This window comes from Dermacentor silvarum, chromosome 1 (genome assembly GCF_013339745.2).
Source record: "Dermacentor silvarum isolate Dsil-2018 chromosome 1, BIME_Dsil_1.4, whole genome shotgun sequence".
Taxonomy (NCBI): Eukaryota; Metazoa; Arthropoda; class Arachnida; order Ixodida; family Ixodidae; genus Dermacentor; species Dermacentor silvarum.
The window spans coordinates 30312684-30335075 of NC_051154.1; the positions used below are offsets into that span (position 1 = coordinate 30312684).

Genomic DNA, 22392 nt, shown 5'->3' on the forward strand with positions numbered 1-22392 from the left:
GTGAAGATGCAGTGCTGGTGAACAGTGCGTATGAAGTAGGGACCAAATTTCAAGTACAGTTGATCACGCATATATCAAACTCGAAGAGATATCAAAATGCTAGATCAATACTGTATATCAATATTTCTTATTGTAATATGTAAGCTTGAAACACACCGTATCTGAAATCTCGGCACGTTTCGGACAGTTTCCCGAGATCAAGCAAAGTGGAAATTTACAATTTGCTTCTCCAAGGCTGTGTTGAATGCACAAAAGTTTATTTATTTCTTTTTGCACATGAATGTCGTGAATCGCTTGTGCAGTGGTGTGGTCTTTGCTATACTGAGCACAATATTAACTCTAAAGCCTGTGTAAACCACACACGAAAACCGCAGTATGCCTCGCAAAGTACAAGTGCTTGCTGTACATTTTCATTCATGTCGAGGTAGAAATGAACACAGTGTGGAAGAAACCATCCTGAATGATTCTGCACTGTGCCGCCATGAGCACACTTGCACTTTGAATCACGTGTGAACATGCCTAGTTGTGTGTCGGTTACAATACATTGTTAAAACAGCTGATCATCATGTCGGCAACAAGCTAACCAAATAAACTTCTGTCGAGTTTCGATTTCGCAACCGCCATCCTGTTAGAACCAATCGTCCTCACTTCTTGTTTGCACGTCTCTTCTTGCATGGGGCTCGGACGCCTTGCAGTCTCTTCGCTCTCGGCACTTCCCCTCCGACCCCTGCATCAGTGACTGCCGACACTACACAGATGCAGTTAGATTCAGAAGTGGCCTTCAGCTTGCAGAACATCCGTGTCCATTCCCCACCCACATGTCGCCCTGCGAGCACAAATGAAATGCGCTCAGTGTGGACTGTGGGCTTGGGAATCGCACAGCGATGAGTCTTGTGCGCTGCTGCCATGATGGTCTTTCCGCGAAGTGCGGATGTGGTGTGCAGTGGTTTTGTTAAATCCAAACTGTAATTAAAAATTCGTCCAAGTGGGGTTCGGGTAAGGTTTGTTTTGGCCAATCACGAAATCCAAGAACACTATTTGCGGAAAGCCGTTGTATACAAGACAAACCTGGCAGTGCACACATCTACAGTTTGGCATCCCATGCCCGGAGCCAATCAGTTATGTCATCCATGCTTTTTTGTGTAATGCATATCGGACTGGGAGGCCTTCAGCATTCTTGAAACGGAGCAGCGATTATCTCATGCCAATAACGAATGGCCGAGGTTTGCACAATCCATCCATATGCTTAGTGAACAAAACTGAGACACGAACCCTGCTATTTTTTCTCCATGTCGTATGTTGCCCTTGAAATTCATGGTCTTATTGTTTGACAGCATCTGCCAAAACAGTGCGTTTATTCCCGACTGTGCTAGAAATGATTGCATTCCCGTTAGGAGAAGCACACTGGCAGGGTTGCGGTACAGCGTTCTATACAGTAAAACCCGGTGGTACGATCACGGCTCATACGAATTTCGGTGTGATACGAATTCGTAACATTCCCCGGCCGAAATACATTGCTCTCAATACGAAAAAAATCGGCTGTTACGAACGCGTTGCCGCACCACTGCTGATCATACGAATGCGTGAGCAACAGTGGCGGCGGCAGCGGCCGAGCCAGCGGAGCGACCGGCACAGACAAGCCGGCACAGCGGGATCTGGGCAGGATCCATAGTGGCCAAGCAACCGGCCATGTCATGCAGCTGCGCAATCTGTCATTGGTCCCCACATCGAGCGGGCCGGACCACATCACAGCCCAGCCAATTTTTTTCCTATTTACCAATCGAAATCAGGGTTAATAATTTGAGGGCAGCTGCTTGAAGGCCAAAACATTCCTGAAATGCGTTTTTCCAGAAATCAATTTTTCGGTGGTTTTTTACCATTCTAGAACCCGCGTCCCCCCTTAAGCAAAAACATTCGCGAGATCACATGCCCGCACCTTTACACCTTCCAGAAGGCGATTGTTGACAATTTGGGCAAGAAGAAAACACACACGGATAGTAGAGCCCCATTGATACGTTTTTCAAGGGACAGCGAAAAAAAAACAACAAAGCCGTTTCGATCGAAAGGCGAAGCAACGATTGCGATAGCAAATTAGTAAACAGCTGCATGAAGTAAGGATAGTAGTTTTATCGGCTGTATAAACTTGTAAGCATAGGCATACTAACTAAATTACGGTGTCACGCGCACACAGGTAAACAGGAACCCATCTCGCTCGACGACAACCCTGGAGTACGTAACGCGCATGCACATGCTACGTCACGTTGGCGAAAATGAGGGCACACCAGCGCAGCCAACGTTACCGGCGGCTTCCGACGCGCCTGGCGCCGAAATGGCTTTTTTAAGCCCAGACCACACGTACGCTTGCAAACTCGCAGAAGCTCGCGTCTACGCACCTTGCGCCTGCCACGCCTAGCAAGGAATGGCGGTTTGCATCCACAAATACGCGCGCGACAGCGCGCGCTCCCTGGCCTCACGCCTGGCCTCACTCGTTGACGCCTTGGCAGACGTCACTTCGTACTTCGTTGTTGACAGTGTTTCAAAATGCTTCAAAATCTATAAACGTAATTGTTATATTTTAGGGCTGTTAAATCAACACAAAAAGTGAAAAACTTTCTTGCATGGTATAAATCTGCTTCACTGAGAGTTGAATGTACCACGCCGTCGCTGCGTAGCCAGGTGCGCCGACGCGAGGCAGCCCAAGCACGCAATATCAGAGAGGAGCAGATCACCGAGATCGCGCCGCATTCCGACGCATACGAGCCGTGCCGCACCGTCTGCGTATGCGTGGGCACGCAGACGCGAGCTTGTGCATGACGGCAAGCCTACGTGTGCTCTGGGCTTTACACCGTGCTCCTGACCCATTCACCCTTCGGGAGCGATGGCACCATCAACCCACAACGCATCGCGCGCGAAGAAAGAAATGCACCCACGCCGCTTCGCCGACGTTCGCAGACAGCTGTTCAAAGCGGCGCGCACGTTGAAGCGGGGATGGCATCTCGGCTGGCGCAACTCCACTGGCGAAGCGTGACACCGTAAACGACGCTCGCTCGTGCGCCAATAACATCACGGGCGCGGCAGCAGCGGCTGTCTCTCGCTTCAACGCGAACTAAACGTTGAAAGCACAGCGCATACTAAGCTATCCAGCACTAGGCGCACTTTGTCAACCTCGCAGATCGTTTGAAGATGAGGTGCGCGTGGGCTCGCACTTTGCACACGTCGCAGATCACTTTCAAGATATGGCCATGTGATGCGGCGGCCGCGCCGTATCGGCAACGTGCCGGTCGCTTGTTCCCACGCACAAGCTGGCTGCGCCATTAAATTTACATGGCCGCCACATTCAAACGCAACGTAAGATACAGGAAAATTGCAGATTGGCGACGTATGAAGGGGAACTTAATACAGTGGAATCTCGATGATACGATCACGGCTAATACGAATTTCCGGATGATACGAATGATACTGTGGTCCCGGCCGAGCCCCATTACTTTGCAACGTGCTAGAGAACGGTTGTTACGAATCGATTTTCGACCCACGTCGGTTGATACGAATAAACGCCACCCCACTGACGGCCGCAAAAGAAAACAGCACGCAGTCACGCGCGTTTTCCCTTTCTCTTTTGGTGCGGAGGTGCGGACGCGGCGCCGGACAGTGCGGAAGCCACGACTGGGCGCGAGGAGTTTGAAGCGGTGGCGCTTTTGTTGCTTTTGTGCTTTTCTTCTTGTCTCTTCGCTCGCGAAGAGACAAGCGAAGGTTCGTGCGATCTATCGCTTCAACGGAAACTGAGCAGCGTAAGCACAGCGCATACAAAGGTCAAAGCCGGGTGGAGATCGCTTTCAAGATACGGTGCGCGCGAGAACACCGACAGCCGGCACAGGTGCAAAGTACAAGAACGCATTTGTTAGCAGAGTAGGAGCCCCCCCCCCAACTCCCCCCTCCCTCCCGCAGTACCTTCCCGCCTTGCTCCTATCGCGTGGGGGGATTGCGTCGCCAGTTACCCTTGCGCGCGATTGCAAGCATTTGGCGCCGCAGCACAGCGTCGCCCCCCCCCTCCCTCCCTTCCATACCCCCACGGACTTTCGCGACTTCGGTTGTGCGTTCGCTTTGCGTGAAGGCGCGCGTCCCCCGCGCGCTTTCGCTCGCACATACAGCGCACAGTGACGAATCGCCCTTGGACTCGTGCTTCACGTCTCATGCTCCTCCTCCGCATCGCCCTCGTTGATCACCTCTCCCATCGGTGGGCGCACCTCGTGCTCGCTACCGCCCTTATCGGCGAGATTTTCCTGCGGAAGCAGCAATTTCGTCTCACGCAGCTACACTGTAAGCGGCATGCGAATACATGGAGTACTATGGGAGGGTAAACGGGAGTCAGAAAAGACCGCATTGTAGCCAGTTCTGCACTATAAACGGTTACGTTATAAGTGGTCTATACTGTAAATGCTTTTTAGGTACATGTGCCTGAGTGAGTTCACCTCTCGACTCTTTAATTTAGCTAGTTTTAATTGTGTTTCGATGATACGAATTTCGGCTAATACGAATTTTTTTCTTGACCCCGTGAGATTCGTATCATCGCGATTCCACTGTACATGGAAGTCAATGTAGGATTTAGGTCGGGACTGCAAAAACGCGATGCAGCAGCCGGGAAAATGCAGCAGCGAGGAAGGTATCAACGGGGTTCCACTATTAGGATATTTTTTTGGTAAAAAATTCATTTTTTCTTGATTTTGTGTATGTTTTCATGATACGAATATTTCACGCAACCCCGCAAGATTTGTATCACCGAGGTTCTACTGTATATCAATGTGGCCATGAATGGGAGTTTGATAAAGGCGTAGTACAGCACTATGCTTTTGTATGGGATTTCCAAGGGGATTTTAGAACTGTCGATATAGACAATAACTCTATATATCCGAATTTGATATATCCAGGTTCGACTATTTTTTTTCTCACCTAAAACGAAAATTACTCCCATTAAACTTCAGGTAACAAATTGTTAGGTGTCCTATGAAACATGCAACTTTTCATTTTTCAGATGGACCACCTCAATGCAGAAATTACAGCTGAAAATGTGACAATTGCAATTTTTTCAACTTTGGGATCACTTTCTTGCAATGCTTCGTGGTTGTTGCATGCTAAAATATTTTAGCTGATTATTTCGACACAAGGACTGCCAGGAATAGTTTACAAAATGACTACGAAGCTTTAACAAATTTCAAAGAAATGCCCCAAATTGACCTTTTGCGCACATTATGATTACATTCTTTAAAAAGTCGTAGTTTTGCCCGAAAGCCGAAGCATCGATTGCGATAGCAAATTAGCAAAGAGTCATACGAAGTAAGGATAGTATTTTTATCGGCCGTATCAACTTGTAAATATTCGCTTACTAACTAAATTAACAAGCATGGTGTGTGAGCGCACAGAGCAAATATGAACACATCACACTCGCTGTCAAAACACTGGCATGAGGAAACGCAGCACCAGCAGCGAAGCGACCTTTGTGCTGTTGTCTATCCTTTCAACGTAAACTGAGCGCCAAGAACACACAGCACGCACAAAGCTACGAGCTGCAGACACATCTATAGACTCTGCCCCCCTGATGCAGATCGCTCTCAAGATACGGCCACGCGACCGCGTGCAGCCGCTATGAACGCAATTGCAGCTGGAGTAGAATTCCACCCCCCCCTCCTCCCAATGCTTTGTAACGTTGGGTGCATCGTGCACAACGGAAGACAGCAGATTTTGTGCCAGCTTTCCTCTCTTTGGCGCAAGCTAGATTTAACCGCGATTGTCTGCTCTCCGCGCACGCTTTCACTCGCACATACAGCGTAGGGTGCGTGGCGATGGTGTTATCACCCTTGGACTTTACACGGAACCACACGGCGACGACGGCAGAAATGTGCCTGGAGTGTCCATATATAATGCTATCGCAATAATAAATTTGGGGCCTACAAAGGAGAGTGCATAGCAAAGCATGATAGTTTTAAGGTTTTAAGACTATATTTGCATATTCATTGAATGGGATTCAGTTTTTTTTTTATTGTTTCTTTCGTGCGCATCATGGGAGCTCAGGCAGACAAACTTTTTGGGGAATGCATTTCTTTACACCAAACAGATGACCACAGTAAAAAAAAAATAGGAAAGGGTCGAGTTTTTGGCTGGTGCGTTTGGCGTGGAATGACCCAGTCACTCTTTCCACAGTTCGGACTCTCGGAACAAATGTTTATTACATTAGCACAAATGAATGCTGCAAAAAAAAAGACATCTTGCAAAAAACAAGCAGAAAGCTCGAATACTTTGAAGACCTTATGTACAAACCTAAAGAGAAATAAGAGACATGAAAAAAAAAAAACAGCACCCGAATGCCACCATCTCTTGCACTATCGCTAGGTTCAGTGTCAAAATCGTTACAAACGCCTAAGATGCCGCTATCTAGATGGGCTGTGCTTTGAGCAAACAGACTTGGAACAAACTTAGCATTAAAACCATACTTTCTGCAGAATTTCGCATTGCAGAAATTTTTGGCAACTCCAACATGCTCAAGTTAGCTTGGTACCTCACTAAAGATGTGTGCCCAAAACAAAGCATGTAGGTGTAGCCATGAGAACTGTACCTCTTGGCGAATGGCCATGTGTGCAAGAGTGAAGCCCGGGTCAAATTTTGCAGTGCGAGAAAGCAGCCCTGCCTCAGCATGAGTCAGCTGTCGTGCAGGGTCTCCACCAGAGCTCAGGTAACGGCTGATGGGCTCAGGATTTCCGTCCACAACAGCCCGACAGGCATTTAACCACAGCCGATCCACTTCACGTGCCTGTCGCCGCAAACTACACAGGTAGTTGTTGCCGAGAGGGTTTTCATCAGCAGACACTTGCACCTGGGACCGCAAAACAAGAGAAAGTCAATTACAGCCTCAACAAAGACAAGTACAAGTATCAAGGGAAAGTGCTGGATGCTTTTGGAAGCAAATATACAGAAATTCTTTTCTTTCAATTACAAATTCATTAATATCACCCACCCTATCAAATGGATGGTGCTATCAAAAATGGAAGTGGGGCACTGAATGATAAATGTGTTTAGAATGGCAGAGGTGTCTTCTCACAGAAGATTGAAACGACTTGTTTGAAAAATTTTATTTTGATGAAAAATACAGTTGCAAAGAAAATATAGTATATATAGCCCAGTGATGGAAGCGACATTTTACTTCTTGGAGCAGATTTTGGAGCAGAAAAAATGCTAGTTTGGAGCAGCTATTGGTGTTTCTGGAGCAGATCGCAAAATATGCCATACAACTCCTGGAGTTAAAAGCATCACCGTAGCGTCTCATAAACATTAATATTCACAGTTGTCACAGTAGCAGTTCGTAATCAGTATAAGATCGAATTTCCCAGCACCATTTTGTAGCAGGTTCGGAGCAGTTACTAACAAAAATGACAGTTTGGAGCAGCATGTAGCAGCATTTCTCTATGGAGCAGTTTGGAGCAGAACTTCCATCACTGACCAATAATTCAGACTCGACGGGGACCACCTAAAAGTCCGCCTAACTGGGAGTCCGAAATACCGGATTCGCCCGGGAGTAAGTGACTTTATTCCACAAGTGGTCATAAAAGGTGTGCTGTATTCGTACTCTTGGACCATCACTTTCGGGGATACCTTCAATTTCGCATGACTAGGACAACAAGACGCGTCGGTGTCTACGAACGACAGCATTCTTAGCACAGTGCCAAGCACGAAAATCTTTGAGACGCGTCCAGTGCTAGTCACATAAAATATCACAAAAGTGAAAGTATATTTTTTGAAGTGATCGTCAAAGAATACGGCCAAAGTTTGGCGAAGCATTACAGCGCACACAAACAATTGCCTTTTGCCTAGACAATCCTTGGTGGCTATTTTCTGGCAATGCCTTAATAAGCCTGCTTCACATGCAAGCGATGTTGGACCAGAAACGGTGTGGCGGCTGTAGCGTGCGCAATCCTTCTTTCCCAAAACCAGTTTTCCGAGTGGCGCACACCACTGCAATCACAATCGAAACATTTAGAAAAATTCGCGAGCAGCGAGAGCGGCAACCAATGGCAGAGTGCCTGTGAACAGTGACTTTAGGATCACATGACAAGGGCTGGCCGAAGCGCGGGTGGCATGGGGAACTCGCTCGCTGGAGCAGACGGTTCTAGCAGACGACATTTGTAGCAGACGATGTCCACTGCCAGTTCGCAATGTCTTGCGCTGTCTTCAACGAGCTGTTCATCACTCATGTTGTGCAGTGTCCACTCGTTTCGGATGGTAATGCCAAAATGAACGATTTTCGCAACAAAGATAAGAGAAATACTCTTCAGGAAGAAATTACAAACTGAAGCTGAAGGTACTCGTCGCAAGTGACGCATACTTCCATAAAGTAAAAGTCGGCGTCGCTTGAATTGGCCATGTCCATTGGTGTGTCAGAAGTGCCGCTTGTTTTCATGTGTCGTTTTCAAGTTGCGTTCTATGAAGCTAAATTGTCCGCACATGCTGTTTTCTTCTTTTTGCCTGTTACCCCCCCCCCCCGATGGTGGCCCCACATGGTTCCGGACAGATGGGACGAAACGGCACTCCATATATTTAGTTCTCAGTGCATGTAGGCGTTTTTTTTTTTTTCCTTCTTCTTCTTTACAACTTCGAGCTAGCATATTCGTAGTTTTGTTTGGTCTTGTTGCTTTCTTTCTGCCGCGTTTACCTTGCCAGCTTCTGTTCCATGTTTTAAATCACTGGGGCATCGCAGTAAAAAGGTCATGCAGGCCGAGCTCTACAAGGGCCACCGCCTTTCTACTCAAATGCCTAGAGGCGAAAAGGCACGCGAGCCGTCCACAGGCCTCTTGCATCCGGGTGACCAAGACGGCACCCGAACGCCTTGTGGTATTAGAAAACAAAAGTCGTTGCTAGACGTGCACGTGCTGCCAAGCCCAAATCGCGGAAATACGAACCAACCCATTCCTTTGCTTCCATATGGCTATTTCTGTGTGCGTGCACTTAGCAAGCTGTCGCCTATAGAGATATAAAAGAGACATAAATATAAATAAAAAAGTTGCATTAGCAGTTCGACACACAGTATTTTTATTTTCTGTGAGGTTTACAAGCACGGAAGTGCAGCACCAACTTAATACACCGGTGAAACCCGCAGCTCAAGCGCGCCAAAACATGAAAATGTGGAGCAAGACGCAGCTCTTGAAGACCGCAGAAACCCGTGGCTCACAGGAGCTTTCCACAAGCAACACTGTGCATCACAATGGCACGCGAATCGCCTAGACGAAGCATGTGAAACGAAGCTGCGTCTGCACACAGTAGCTCAGCTGCCGCTACCATCGCTGCGCCGTCATTTGCATGTGGAACAGGCTTTATATGCTAATCTTTCTCATGCTTTTCGCGCTTTGTCAATGGTCAGAGCGACGCTCTGCATGCAATTATCAACAGGATGAGCCGCCCGTGAACAGTGGATGATAAAATTTGTGTACATAGAATCGAGCGGAAGGCATTAAAATAAAATTCTGTGGTTCTCTGATTAATTTTGACCACCTGAAGTTCTCTAACATGCACCAAATACATGGTACACCAACATTTTTGCGTATTGCTGCCATAGAAATGCAGCCGCTGTGGCCGGGATTTGATTCTGCGCCCTCTAGCTTAGCAGCGCAACACCAAAGCCACCACGCCAATACAGCGAGTGAAGGCATCGCTACCATTGCAGCCCGTGTCTCAACCATTGTCATGCTATCACTACAGAATCGAAAGTAATCAATGCATGCGCACAGAATCTTCCACGGCGACTACGAGATCGACTGGGCTTGCTATTTAGGAAAATAACAGGATAGACAAGGACACAGGCAAAGAAGAACATGACACTGGCGCTGTGTTTCGGTTTCGCTAGTTTCAGTTTCGAGGAGGTACCAGCGAAATGGCCGACGACCATGGCACAGACGTATCAAAACAAAAATATCGCCATTTCTGCTGGACTAGGAGGCCAAATTAGCACATGGTGGAGCAATCACAGTCTGGATTATTGCACAGCGGTCTGTAAGGTGTCCGAAATTCGGGTTGTCCTTAATATTACATTGAATATTACATTGCCTATGGGGCTAGTGGCAGTGCAGCAAAGCTGTCAGAATAATCAAGCGTGTACAAATTATCGGTTGGCGACTGTATTGTGCGGTATCTGTGAAAAATTCATTACCTACATACTCAATTTCATTACCTACATAAACTTATTACCATAGAACCTCATTAATTCGACCCTTGCTGGACCGCTAGTTTAGGGTGAATTATCTGCACAATCGAATTACCAAACTGCAACAAAATCAATGAATCCAAATTTTTTTGCTACACCTTAAGGTAGTCCGTCATCTACAGACTACTGTAGATGTGTTTTCAAAGCTTTTGAGGGGGTGCCGGTGAGGGTCGAGGCGACATACTTTCGCATTCAAACTAAACGAGTTTTCCTTCCATAGCAATGTATGGTTCTTTGCCAGGACTTTCCAGTGCATTCAAATGAAGCGAAAAGTGAAATTAACTAAGGTCGAATTAGCGAGAGTCGACTGTACCTAAGTAGGAGGAGCCCTAGCCTAGACTACCTGGACTACATAGAGAAAAATTTCACAATGAAGTTCGTGCAGCAAACGGAGCTGCAGTGGCATGAAGCAGAATGTTTACAGTCTTGTTAGGAAATGTTAGGCCTAACGTTAAGAGACAGGAAGAGAGCAGTGTGGATCAGAGAACAAACGGGGATAGCCGATATTCTAGTTGACTTTAAGCGGAAGAAATGGAGCTGGGCAGGCCATGTAATGCGTAGGAGGGATAACCGGTGGACCATTAGGGTTACAGAATGGATACCAAGAGAAAGGAAGCGCAGTCGAGGTCGGCAGAAAACCAGATGGGATGATGAAGTTAGGAAATTTGCAGGCGCAAGTTGGAATACGCTAGCGCAAGACAGGGATAATTGGAGATCGCAGGGAGAGGACTTCGTCCTGCAGTGGACATAAAATAGAGGCTGATGATGATGATGACTATATCGTGGGGGGGGTGTGCAAATGCTGCCAAGTGTCCCCCTTTGCCTGCCAAACAATGTGATACATTGTAAGGCACATTGAATTACCTTCGCAACGCAATCTTTCTGCTACCATTTCAAGTAAATTTTGCACAAAACCCAGAAGTCTGACAAAGACTCTAAAAGTGCCTTTCTTTCGAAACTACAGGTGATTACTGTGTTGACAATGGCATCACGTTAAACTCGTATAACCCGTCTGGGGTTACAAACGCTGTCTTCGGACGGTCAGTGTCATTCATAGGGACCTGCCAATACCCAGATCGAAGGTCCAAAGAGAAAAAGAACTCTGCTCCTTGTAAGCAGTCGAGAGCGTCGTCGATTCGGGGCAGCGGATAAACATCTTTTCGTGTGATCTTGTTAAGGCACCTATAATCAACGCAAAATCGAATGCTACCGTCCTTTTTCTTTACCAGCACAACTGGGGAGGCCCAAGGGCTGTGCGAGGGTTGTATTACGCCACGATGAAGCATGTCGTTGACCTGTTCATCAATGACACGACGTTCAGCGTGAGAAACTCGGTATGGACGCTGGCGTAGGGGTGCATGAGTGCCGGTGTCAATGTGGTGAACGATGGAGGATGTGCGGCCCAAGGAAGATTGCTCATGATCGAACGACAGCCGAAAGCGATCGAGCAGTTCCAAGAGTTGGGTACGCTGGGCAGGTGGAAGTTCGGAATCAATTGACGGGAGGAAGGCTTCTAAGGAGGACGAATCGGCGGTGGTAACAGGAGTAATGCTGTCGACGTGAAGACTCATCGTGTCGTCAGGCAGTTGAGTGGAGTAGGCGGATTCAACATCGTCAAGCCGACCGATACATTCACCAAAGAATAAGGTGGCTGGGGAAGAGGACCGATTCGTGACATAAATGGCGCTGCAAGAGTTTTCGACTGTGAGAACTGCAAAAGGAAGGAGGAAGTCTTTGCGAGAGGTGAAGGCTTCGGAGGGCGCAAACAGGGCGGTGGAAGAGGGAGCATAGTCGCAAGAAAGTGGCACAAGAACACAAGACAAAGGAGGTATATCAGTGTCCGCGGCGACGACCACTCGAGAAGGTGGCTTGTCAGATGCGGCGTCACACGTCGGCGACAACTCAAGTTCGGCACGCGCACAGTCAACAACGGCATGGTTAGCAGCAAGAAAGTCCCAACCCAAAATAACGTCGTGTGAACACGGTGAAAAAACGACGAATTCGACAACGTACAAAACGTCCTGAATGACAAGGCGAGCTGTGCATGCCACTGAAGGGTGAATGTGGTGCGCGGTTGCGGTACGCAGGGAGACGTCGGAAAGCGGAATCGTAATTTTTTTGAGCTTGCGGCACAGTTCTCCACTAAGAATAGACACAGTGGCTCCAGTATCGACAAGTGCTTGCACAGAAACACCTTCGATATTCACGGTGATTTCGTTCGCAGGTAGAAATCGAGGCCTTGAAGTTGTCGACACGAGCGAAGTTCTTGCCTCCGGAACTGCGAGGGCTAGTTTTCCGCTTGTACTGGTGGGGGGCGACGAACCATTGGGGAAAGTGAACAGCGACGTGGTGAGGGCGACCGACGTGGGCCGTAGTCACGTCGATTCGGTGAGCAGCTGTTCATCGTTGAGTGGGAGGAGATCGGGTGTGGTGGCTCAGAAGGAAAGTAGCCTTGATTTACTTCGCCCGCACTAGTACGGATGTCACGACGACGACAGAAACGTGCGACATGGCCAGGTAGACAACAGAAGTAGCAAATAGGCCTGTTGTCCTGGGTGCGCCAAGGATTAGTGGACGGCGGTGCGGGACGGCGAAAAGGAGGCGGGTTCGGGTGGACAGGCGCACGCGCAGCGTAGAAGGTATTTGCTGGTCGAACAGGATCCGTGTGGAGTGGCATTGCTGGTGACTGGCGGCGTGCGACCTCAGCATAGGTGAGTGGAGCGGAAACAGGCGGATGCTGGTAGGTGGTTGGGAGAGCCTCAGAAATTTGCTCCTCTATGGCCTGTCATAGCGTCGGAGTAAGCGCCTGCGCAGAGTCTGGGACGCAGGAAACAAGCGACAATTGTCGCGCCACTTCTTCTCGGACAAACTGCTGTATCTGCCGCATGAGCATTGTGGTGTCAGCAGAAACGGAGCCTACAGTTAACGCTGACATGTTGGCTGTGTCAGAGCTCGGGAGGCGTGTAGCAATGCGCTGTTTCCGCAACTCGTCGTAGCTCTGACAGTACTGAACCACGTCCGTGACAGTTTGGGGATTTTTGGCTATGAGCATGTGGAAGGCGTCGTCGTCGATCCCCTTCATGATGTGTCTGATTTTATCGGCTTCGGACATCGCAGGGTTGATGCGACGGCAGAGGTCCACAATATCCTCGATGTAGGACGTGAAGTTCTCGCCGGATTGTTGGGCGCGACCGCGTAAGCGCTGTTCTGCGCGGAGCTTGCGAACAGCGGGTCGGCCGAAGACTTCCGCGAAGCTCGCTTTAAAGGCGGACCAGTTGGCAATATCAGCTTCGTGGTTGTGGAACCACAGCTGTGCTACGCCCGCCAGGTAGAAGTTGACGTAGCTGAGCTTGTCGCCGTCATTCCATTTATTGTGGGCGCTTACCCGCTCATATGAAGTGAGCCAGTCCTCGACGTCGTGCTCGTCGGTGCCGTTGAAAATGACAGGGTCTCGCTGTCGTGGTACGCTGGAGCAGGCGACCACCGGTGGTGCGGCAGCACCCTGCTGTGGCGCGTCGTCAGGCATTGCCGAGGCGGGGGGTAGAGTCCGGGTACGGAGTTCCAGGATGAAGAGGGAACCAGCACGCTCCACCAATTGATAAGACGCGTTCAAGGTTAGATGCGCTTGGCGCTTTTATGAAGGCCAGAAACAGGCAACGGCCAAGCGGAGCGAGAGCGAGCACCAACAACAAGAAAACGTCGTCTTCTTCGTCCTCTGCTGGCGCCGGTATTTGTCACTACAATATATATAAAAGTATGCATCATTTAAATCGATGTTACATTAGGTCTCAACCTTCACGTCACAAAATATGACAATTATTACAGTAACGTCCGAAAAACTGAATGCATGCCTTTTACTGCCGCCAACGGCTCAAATCACCACAGGCATGTCCAAAATAGCTCTCAAGGCCTGCCAGTACACTTTTTAGGCGTATTGGTGCTCATACTGTGACAGGAGACAGCAGGTGCATGCGTGTATAATTAAGAAATACATACTGTGACCCGTGACAGTGTTTCCTTTCCACTATGCTTTATTGCAATACATTGTGTATGCTTGAATGCCTAACACAGCTGTAGTGCGGTGAAGCTGACTTTTGTGACTGGCATGACGCAAACTTTACCCTTGCTGTGCTTTCCACATAACGAGCAATATGAGCGCTTCTCTGATTATTGCTTCCAGCAGATCGGCGTGCGAGCGCCACTTCAAGGCTGAGAGATAAAATATTGGCAGCGGTGGCTTTCATTACTGCAATTTCGGATCTGCGGTCCTGCCAAAAAGTACGCAAAATCTGACAGAGAAGCGTTTCACTGTCCCAAATTTGAGACGTTCTTACACAATGGCTCTACAGGGTATGTGGCAGTGCCGCAAAGGTCTCCGAAATCAGTCATTGACTGTGCATGAAAGGTGTCGCAGATTTGAATCTATCTACCAACGTTGAGCAGAGTGACAAGTTTCTGCGACCAGTAGCCACAATGCACCACTTGTGCTCGCAACCATACGAGTGTGCCGCGTACTGGACGAACAAAGTGCACAAGTGATGCATCGATTTCATGTAACCTTACATTTACAAGTTGTAGTTGTAACATGTGAAGTAGTTATTCTGTGGAAAGTGTTGTGCAAAACCCGTGGAGTGAGACTTCTATGATTTCACTACTATTTGTGTAACTTCTGCAGTGTTGCCTTCTATGTATCAAATGGAGTATAGGCACTAATGACGAATTGTTGCTTGCTGCATCTCAAAGCAGCCAATAAGCTTGTGGGGATGCGCGACTCTCACGCGTCTCCTGTGGTCCGGCTTCACCACGCGGCTGGGTGCCGTAGGCGGTCGTAGTGGTTGCGGCGCGTTGCGAGAGATGGCGCGAGTGTCGCAATGCTAACGCCACCGAACCGCGGGGTGACTTGGGAGAAAAAGGTCGAAGGCGCTCTCTCTTTTTGGGTTGGGATCGGTGAGCGACGCGGACGTCCCGCGCATACGCCGATCCACGCTTCGCGAGACGTCTCGCGTGGCTCGGAGCGGGGCACCGGTATGGACGAACACGGATAATTCGAACGCGCCACCGTTCACGTGACCGTACACGTGAACGACTAGGCGATGGTGTCATTGCATGGGGCGAACGTATTCGCTCGCTATCGGGTCGCGGTGAGTCGGACTTACTTGATTTGTCGCGCGCCCATGTGAATGTTCTATTGGTTGTAATTTGGCTAGTGTGTATTAGTGTAAGAAAGGTGCAATAAATGCCCTTTTGATTGTTTGCACTACTGTGTTGACGTTCCTTTGTCCCAAGAGCACATGTGAGACCCCACAAGCTGCCCAATATTGCAAGCAGACAAAGCACAAGCCGGGGCGCAATAGGAAACACTAATTGGCTCGTGTCTGTCATTGCCAATTAGATGCTTCAGTTGACAGGGGTCAAGTGTTTTGATGCTGGGTGTCTGGCATTCGCTGCTCAGCGTGTTCACTCCGTGAAGCCAAAGTTTAAAAGGCACCTATCTGGCCCCATGGCAAATTTTAGTTGTACACTGGAAGCTCTAAAACACCATCTAAGTAGTTCGTAGTTCATTATTGGAGGAGATACAGTAAAGCCTTGTTAATTCAACCCCGTTATATTGGAAAATCGGATAATTCAGACACGTCCTTTGGTCCCAGCAGGCGTATGCATCATTTAATGCAATGCAACTCTAGTTAATTAGAATGTATTTGGCCGCACATTGGTTAATTCGGACAACTCTCGGAACTCGATGAGCGCGGAGGGCCGCAAATGTGCGACACAATAGGGCAAAAACGGCGTTAGTGTCCACCGAAACGAAGCGGCGGAGTTCGCATTGCCATTGTCATCAGTGGAAATCGTATGTGAATGACAGCAACGCCAGAACGCTTCGTGCCTATTAGTGCCTTTAAATCCTTTGTTCTTGCGTTTACCACCGCGCATAGCACCATGTTGGTGGCGTGCCTTCACGACTGCGGAGTCGCCATCCATGATCGCGTCGATAGCGGCCGCGGTTTCACCTAACAGTAGTTTCATTTTGACTCGGTACGCATGTTGGCCACATGCCGTAGTGTTGACATGTTGACGTAGTAAGCATTTGTTTATTGTTTTCTTGACACTCTCGATGATTCAACATTCGATTGATTTGCACATTTTTTTTTCGCTCCCATTAAATTCAAATAAATTATGTTTTATTGTAACAGTAATCAAATGTCCTTCTACCATGTTGCCAGGAGGTGAGCGTCGCTGCCAATGGAAACATCCTCCCTTTGCCTCGAGTAGCATCTGCAAGCAGTGTTCCTTCCCTGCCTTCCCCCACAGAGGAACCGAGGGACGTCGAGCCCCTCTCCTTTTTTTTCTTCTCTTCCTTCTTCGCAACGCTGCACCTTCTACGTTGTATGATTAGTCATGGTGAGTGACGAAACACGGATGACAAAGAGGCACTCGTGCGTGTGACCGACTCTGCTGCTAGGAACAAGGCTTTCTCGAGAGGCACTGAGTGGCCCGCACCATGCAGGCCACTCACGTTTGTGGCCCCGCTCAGCCGCAATTCATGAGTCAGCTAAGTCAGCTAAGTGCGGAGCGGTAATCAAGTAATGTGATGAGCGGTTCTTTCATCTGTTGCACAGATTGGCCTTATGATAACCCACCTGCCGTGAAGTTGGGATAGCCCTTCTGCATTTTGGAGAAAAACAGGAAAGCAAAACTTTCAATGCAATAAATAAAAGATTGTTGCAGAACACAGGTCCACTATTAAACTGACAACCTCCTTGGTATTCAGTACAACAGAACGCCACAAATTCATTAGTTTCAGAGGAAAAAAGCGCACTTGATTCTATTCAACAGCAATTCTATCGATAAAAAAAAATATTTTCCAGACCTTCATATACTCGAACTGAGTAGTAATCAGTGCTGGCATACAATTTGGTGTTCCCTTAATAAGAATAGGCCGTATGTACCTATGTTACAGATAGCTTGCTGCATTCTTGTTATGCAATGCAAGGAGACTCCAGAGCATGGGCAACACCACGTTTTTTGCCCTAAAATTTGTGAGCATTAAATTTTGTCAAAAATATATTTTGATATTCAATATTCGATTCGATATTCGGCTGTCTTTTCTTGATTCTATTTGGTTCGAAATCTATTTGGTATTCGCACACCCGTAATTATCTTAGCTCTAGAATTGAGAGAAGATATGCAATGATAACACGCTTCACATGGGTTGGTAGCCCAGCTTCCTGAAATTGACAGCTCTCTCTGGTGCAGTTTGTAGAACGATCTTCCTCACACAATTGCTGCAGAGACCGGTGACGATAGCTTCTGTCTTCTGAACATGCATTTTTTACAGCGCAGTTGTTAAAGTCGAGCTTGGTCCGTGCGCAGCGATGTTTGCAGCATAACCAAGTCGGGAGAGGAGTAAGTGTATACTGAGAGGGAAAGCTCTGGAGAGGGAAGAGAGTGTGGCGAGGGGGGAGAAGGGAGGTGAGCAGAGAGGAGGACTGGCGGCACAGGTGGCAAAGCGGAGTTGAGCGGGAGCGGAGACAATGCACAGCCACGTCGAGCGCACGTGGTATGGCGTTAGTAATGATGTCAGTGCTTCCTAGTAACAGACGCGCTTTCACATCGGCGAGCATACCTCTCGCCCTGGACTTTCTCGACACAGCGCAATGGCAAAGCCAACCACTAGAACTCCCGACGAAAAAGCCGCTCGATTGGAATGCTGCAGAGAAGCGGCTTCAGAAGCAGCAAGTAATGCTTATCTCCATTAAACCTCACTTAGCTTTGATCCTGCCTTTGCTAAACTACACTCTTCTTAGTCTAGCTTTGCACAACTTTGGTGAGGCTTCCCCTCAGCTCCGCTGGTCATTGGTGTTTGCGCAAAGCCACGCCTAATGTTTTTTCTATAATACTATGTAATATAATGTTAAAGCACTGAATGTTGCATTACTCGCATATTCTTATTTATGCCTTTCGTATATTGTCATTCGATTCCTGCCTTGCATTGACCGTCATCTATAGCAAATGGTTGTTCAATGTGTCGCACTTCTTTTAGTATTCTATGTGACACTTGCAAACCTTGTTCCAATTCTTATAAGTTAAACCTGCTTATAATGAACCTCCATATAACGAATCCTGGATATACAGTAAAAGCTCGATGATACGAATCTCACGGGGTCACGAAAAATATTCGTATTAGCCGAAATTCGTATCATCGAAACACAATTAAAACTACTGTCGAATCTCGATAATTCGAACTCGAAGGGGCCCGAAAATTTGTTTGAATTAAAAGGACGTATTTTTGAAGTATTCGTGCACCATAGCACGATGCACGAACGGTGCGAGTCGAGAAATATCGCGGCGTGCAAGCGCATAGCAAGCGCGGGCCACGAAAATGCCCACGCCGGCTAACGGTCGCTTCCCGATAACGACAGAAAACGAAGCTTCAGGGAGCGAGCGGGCGGCGCCGGCACACGGGTGCGCGCGGAGACCGTCGAAGGTGAGGGAGGAGGGGGCGCCAGGGAAGCAGATTTGGCCGCGTCAACTCCGCCGCTTCGGTGGCTCCCCTCGCCCTCCCTCTCAACTCCATCGTAGCTCTCTCACCTTCGACTCCGTGCGCACATCTCCGTGCGCGCCCGCCGCCGTGCTGGCGCCAGCTTATTTTAGCCGCCCCCTGAAGTTTCGTTTTCTGCCGTTATCGGGAAGCGAGCATTTGTGGACGTGGCAGTTTCGTTGGCCCGACTGTGCCTCCGCCGCTGCTTCCCTCTGCGCTGCTGCCGCAGCGTGCAAGGTCAACATGTGACTAGAAAATAGAGGAGAAGGGTTCACTGCCATTTTATCCGCGTGGCTGAGACGTCGGCACTAGTGTGTGCTAGAATATGGTTGTCTAGAACACACTAGTCGGCACGTACAAGCTTGTTCCGGCGCGATGCAGAAACGGCGACCTTGCAATTTGAGAGAGGGTGAAATTTCCGCCGCGGGGTTTTTTTTTTTTTTTTTTTTTTCCCCCGTTCCTTCGCGCGCGGCATTGAGGGGTCTCTCCTGAGCTTTTGCTCTACGGTGGTGTCGGAGCAATGCCGGTCGGAGGCGCCGCCGCGTTATTTGGCGCGCTGCTAAGAGCATTGTCGGTGCGCGGTATGTTCGAAATAAGCGTGTTCGAATTAACGAGATTCAACTGTAGCTAAATTAAAGAGTCAGAGGTGAACTCACTCAGGCACATGTACGTAAAAAGCATTTATTTCTTGAAGCGCCACCGCTTCAAACTCTTCGCGCCCAGTCGCGGAGTCCGCGCTGTCCGGCGCCGCGCCTCCGCACCAAAAGAGGAGAGAAAGCGCGTGACTGCGCGCTGTTCTCTTTCGCGGCCGTCGGTGGGGCGGCGTTTATTCGTATCAACCGACGCAGGCTGAAAATCGATTCGTAACAACCGTTCTCTAGCACGTTGCAAAGTAATGAGGCTCGGCCGGGACCACAAAAAAATTCGTATCATCCGGAAATTCATATTAGCCGTGATCGTATCATCGAGCTTTTACTGTAACATAGTTTTTCTATTGCCCACCGTTACTCCATAGAAGCACATGTATTTGAGACCTCTACGTAATGAAGGGGAGATCCCCTCGAAATAAAGCAATTTTCCCTACCGACAACCTAGAGGATGGGTTCTCAAAGTGGGTTCTGCAGGCCCCTGCTCGGGGTTCCGCGAGCCACTGATAAATTTTACGTGGTCCCGCGATCGCCAAGTGGCTAAAACGGCATTTGCATTTGTTCTCCAGCTGCATTTCTTTGCTGTGTTATGTTCTTTTTTACCAAGAGCACCTTGTGGCTTAATGTACTTTTATTTATGCCTTACGTGCAAGCGCAGCACTTGCTGTCGACATCTTCGACTATCTTTTTTGCTTTACCATGTATTTGCTTCAATACAGTCGAATTGTACATTGGAGGACCAGCCTTCGTCAAGCTCTTGCTCACTCTTACCCAACTCCCCCTTTCTTCTTTAGAGATGAAATAAAGATATGAACTCGACAAAATCAGTTTCCCTAAAGGGCATCTCTGGCAATTTTTCGATGTCAACAGATGTGATGAAATTCGCTGGGTATGTTCCTCTGAACACTTCCGTCATGTCCTCAAAAAAGCAGGCTTGAGAGTTGCACAGATTTTTTACAAATGAATTTAATCAATTGCCTCGAACACCCTACCTTACCTCCTGCTCAATCACAGGCCACATTGTGTATGACGTCAGGAATGTTCCACGCAGAGCATGCTGGGATCATGCAGACGACAGCGACGAGAGTGTGGAGGAGTCAACGATCGTGAGCTAGTGCTTGGCGTGAGAAATTGCTCTCGCGAGAAGTTGCGTTCCCTGTGGACGGGCAAGTGATGCGAGGTGGCAAGCGGTGTTGCGTTGTTGGCTGCACGAACTTCAGCCCTAGCCATCCGCAAACACAGTTTGAGCCGATGGCATTCAGCCAAGGTTAAACCTATCACAGTCGCCGAGTTCATGCGTCTGCTGCTGGCGGACCTGAGCGACTGATCTGAAGCTAATTAAGCCATTAGGATGAAGAAAACTGCTTCTGTAGCTCAGTTTTTACAACACAGATTTGAAATAAACCATTCCTCATTTCGCACAGTGCACACACAAAAATCCAGAAGCTATGACACGACGCGCTATCAACATCTGTACGTTGCCGTTCTCCAATGCAGCCAGTTGCACTTGCTGGCGCTTCCCTAAATTAAATGTGACTACCTAGATGGGTGTATTTTTACCTATTGTTATGCTCACTCATTATTTTGCTTCTAATGTGCCCTGTATGCCTCGTATAGCAAATGGGCAGGAAGCGGAGGCCTCTTCGGCACAGCAGCGTAAAGAACCACCTCGTTCAGCTGTCAGCTGTCAACGGTGTTCAGCTGTCAACGATGTCAATACTGGCATCGGCGTTTTCGCGAGAATACTATGCGTTCTCTAAATGAACGATCATATGCGCAATGTCCTATGTCTGTCCAATTTAAGGAACACTAATTGTGTGCATGAAGAGAATACGAAGAATGATAAGTAGACAAAATAACAACGCTCCCGTACTGCTATCTCCCACTTGCTGTTTTCGAAGGTGTGTGGTTGCTCATATCAGCGCGACCCAGAGTGATGTAAGGTTGCTTACATGCACAAAATCTGCGAGTTTTGATATGTTCAGACATTATTATTTGATGTTACCGATGAGCGGCTAGCATCATATCTCAAGCGAGCGACAAGTGGTTGCTGTACCTACCGATGTAAACAAATGCACTGGTCGACGCTTTGGACTGTCAGCGGCGTTCTTGTGGGATACAAATGCGGAAAGTCATGCTCCACATTCTACAGTGAGCATGCGAAGCGCTCACCTGAGAAGGGGTAAAACACCTAAAATAGCAAGAAACACGTATAAAATCAGTGGTTAGGGCTACCCTTGGTCTTGATGTTGCAGCACGATATGTTGCGCATGGGCGGCTCTCGTGGTGGCGGGTCGAATGCGAATGGCAATTCGTGGCTACTGAATTTGTCAGAATCATAGCTGTCACTACTTGACAGATCTGAACAGCTGGTGCAGCTGACATTGTCACTCGAAGGTCCGGCGCGGTCACGAATAAGCTGAGCGTCTGCTCTTCGCCGGTTTCGTTCGCCCCGCGGGCGACACCAGCATGTCTTGAGCGCCTTGCCCCCTGAGTGAACACTCGTGACGTCACACGAAGAGGTTCGCTGACTGCTTGGTCAGGTTTCGGTTTCGTTTTTGCGCTTCTTTGCCTTATTAAAATAATTTTCCAATTTGCTGAACAATTCTATCAGACGCGTGACTGGGGGGGTCTCGGGAACTTAAATATTCCATTACTTTGACATGGTCAAAAAATTGCCACAGTTGCCCTTTAATGGGTCACAAACTCATTGCCAGGCTCATATAAATGAAAGCAGGACAGAGTAGAAGAGCTGTAGGCTATGTCAACAGTGGTCATGTCAGTTGCACTAGGTGAATTTTTAAGCAGGCCCTACCCAGTCTAGCTCCTACTTAGGTGCCACGAGCACCGTCTAGCTTCCCAGCGCACACGCGCACCTCAGTTCTAGACATCTCGGAGGCCACACCAGTGCGTGGTCACAAACCCGACACACACGCAGTGATAACAGAACAAACCAAACGCTT

General features: G+C 48.4%; 1 protein-coding gene across 1 annotated transcript in view; it reads right to left on the reverse strand.

The window, feature by feature from the left end:
- Positions 1-22392, reverse strand: part of LOC119459078 (ubiquitin thioesterase trabid-like) — a 78115-nt gene that overhangs the window by 41272 nt on the left and 14451 nt on the right. The window contains exon 5 of the mRNA XM_037720914.2: positions 6608-6865. Coding sequence (XP_037576842.1) covers positions 6608-6865 — 258 coding nt within the window. The remainder of the gene's footprint in view (positions 1-6607; positions 6866-22392) is intronic.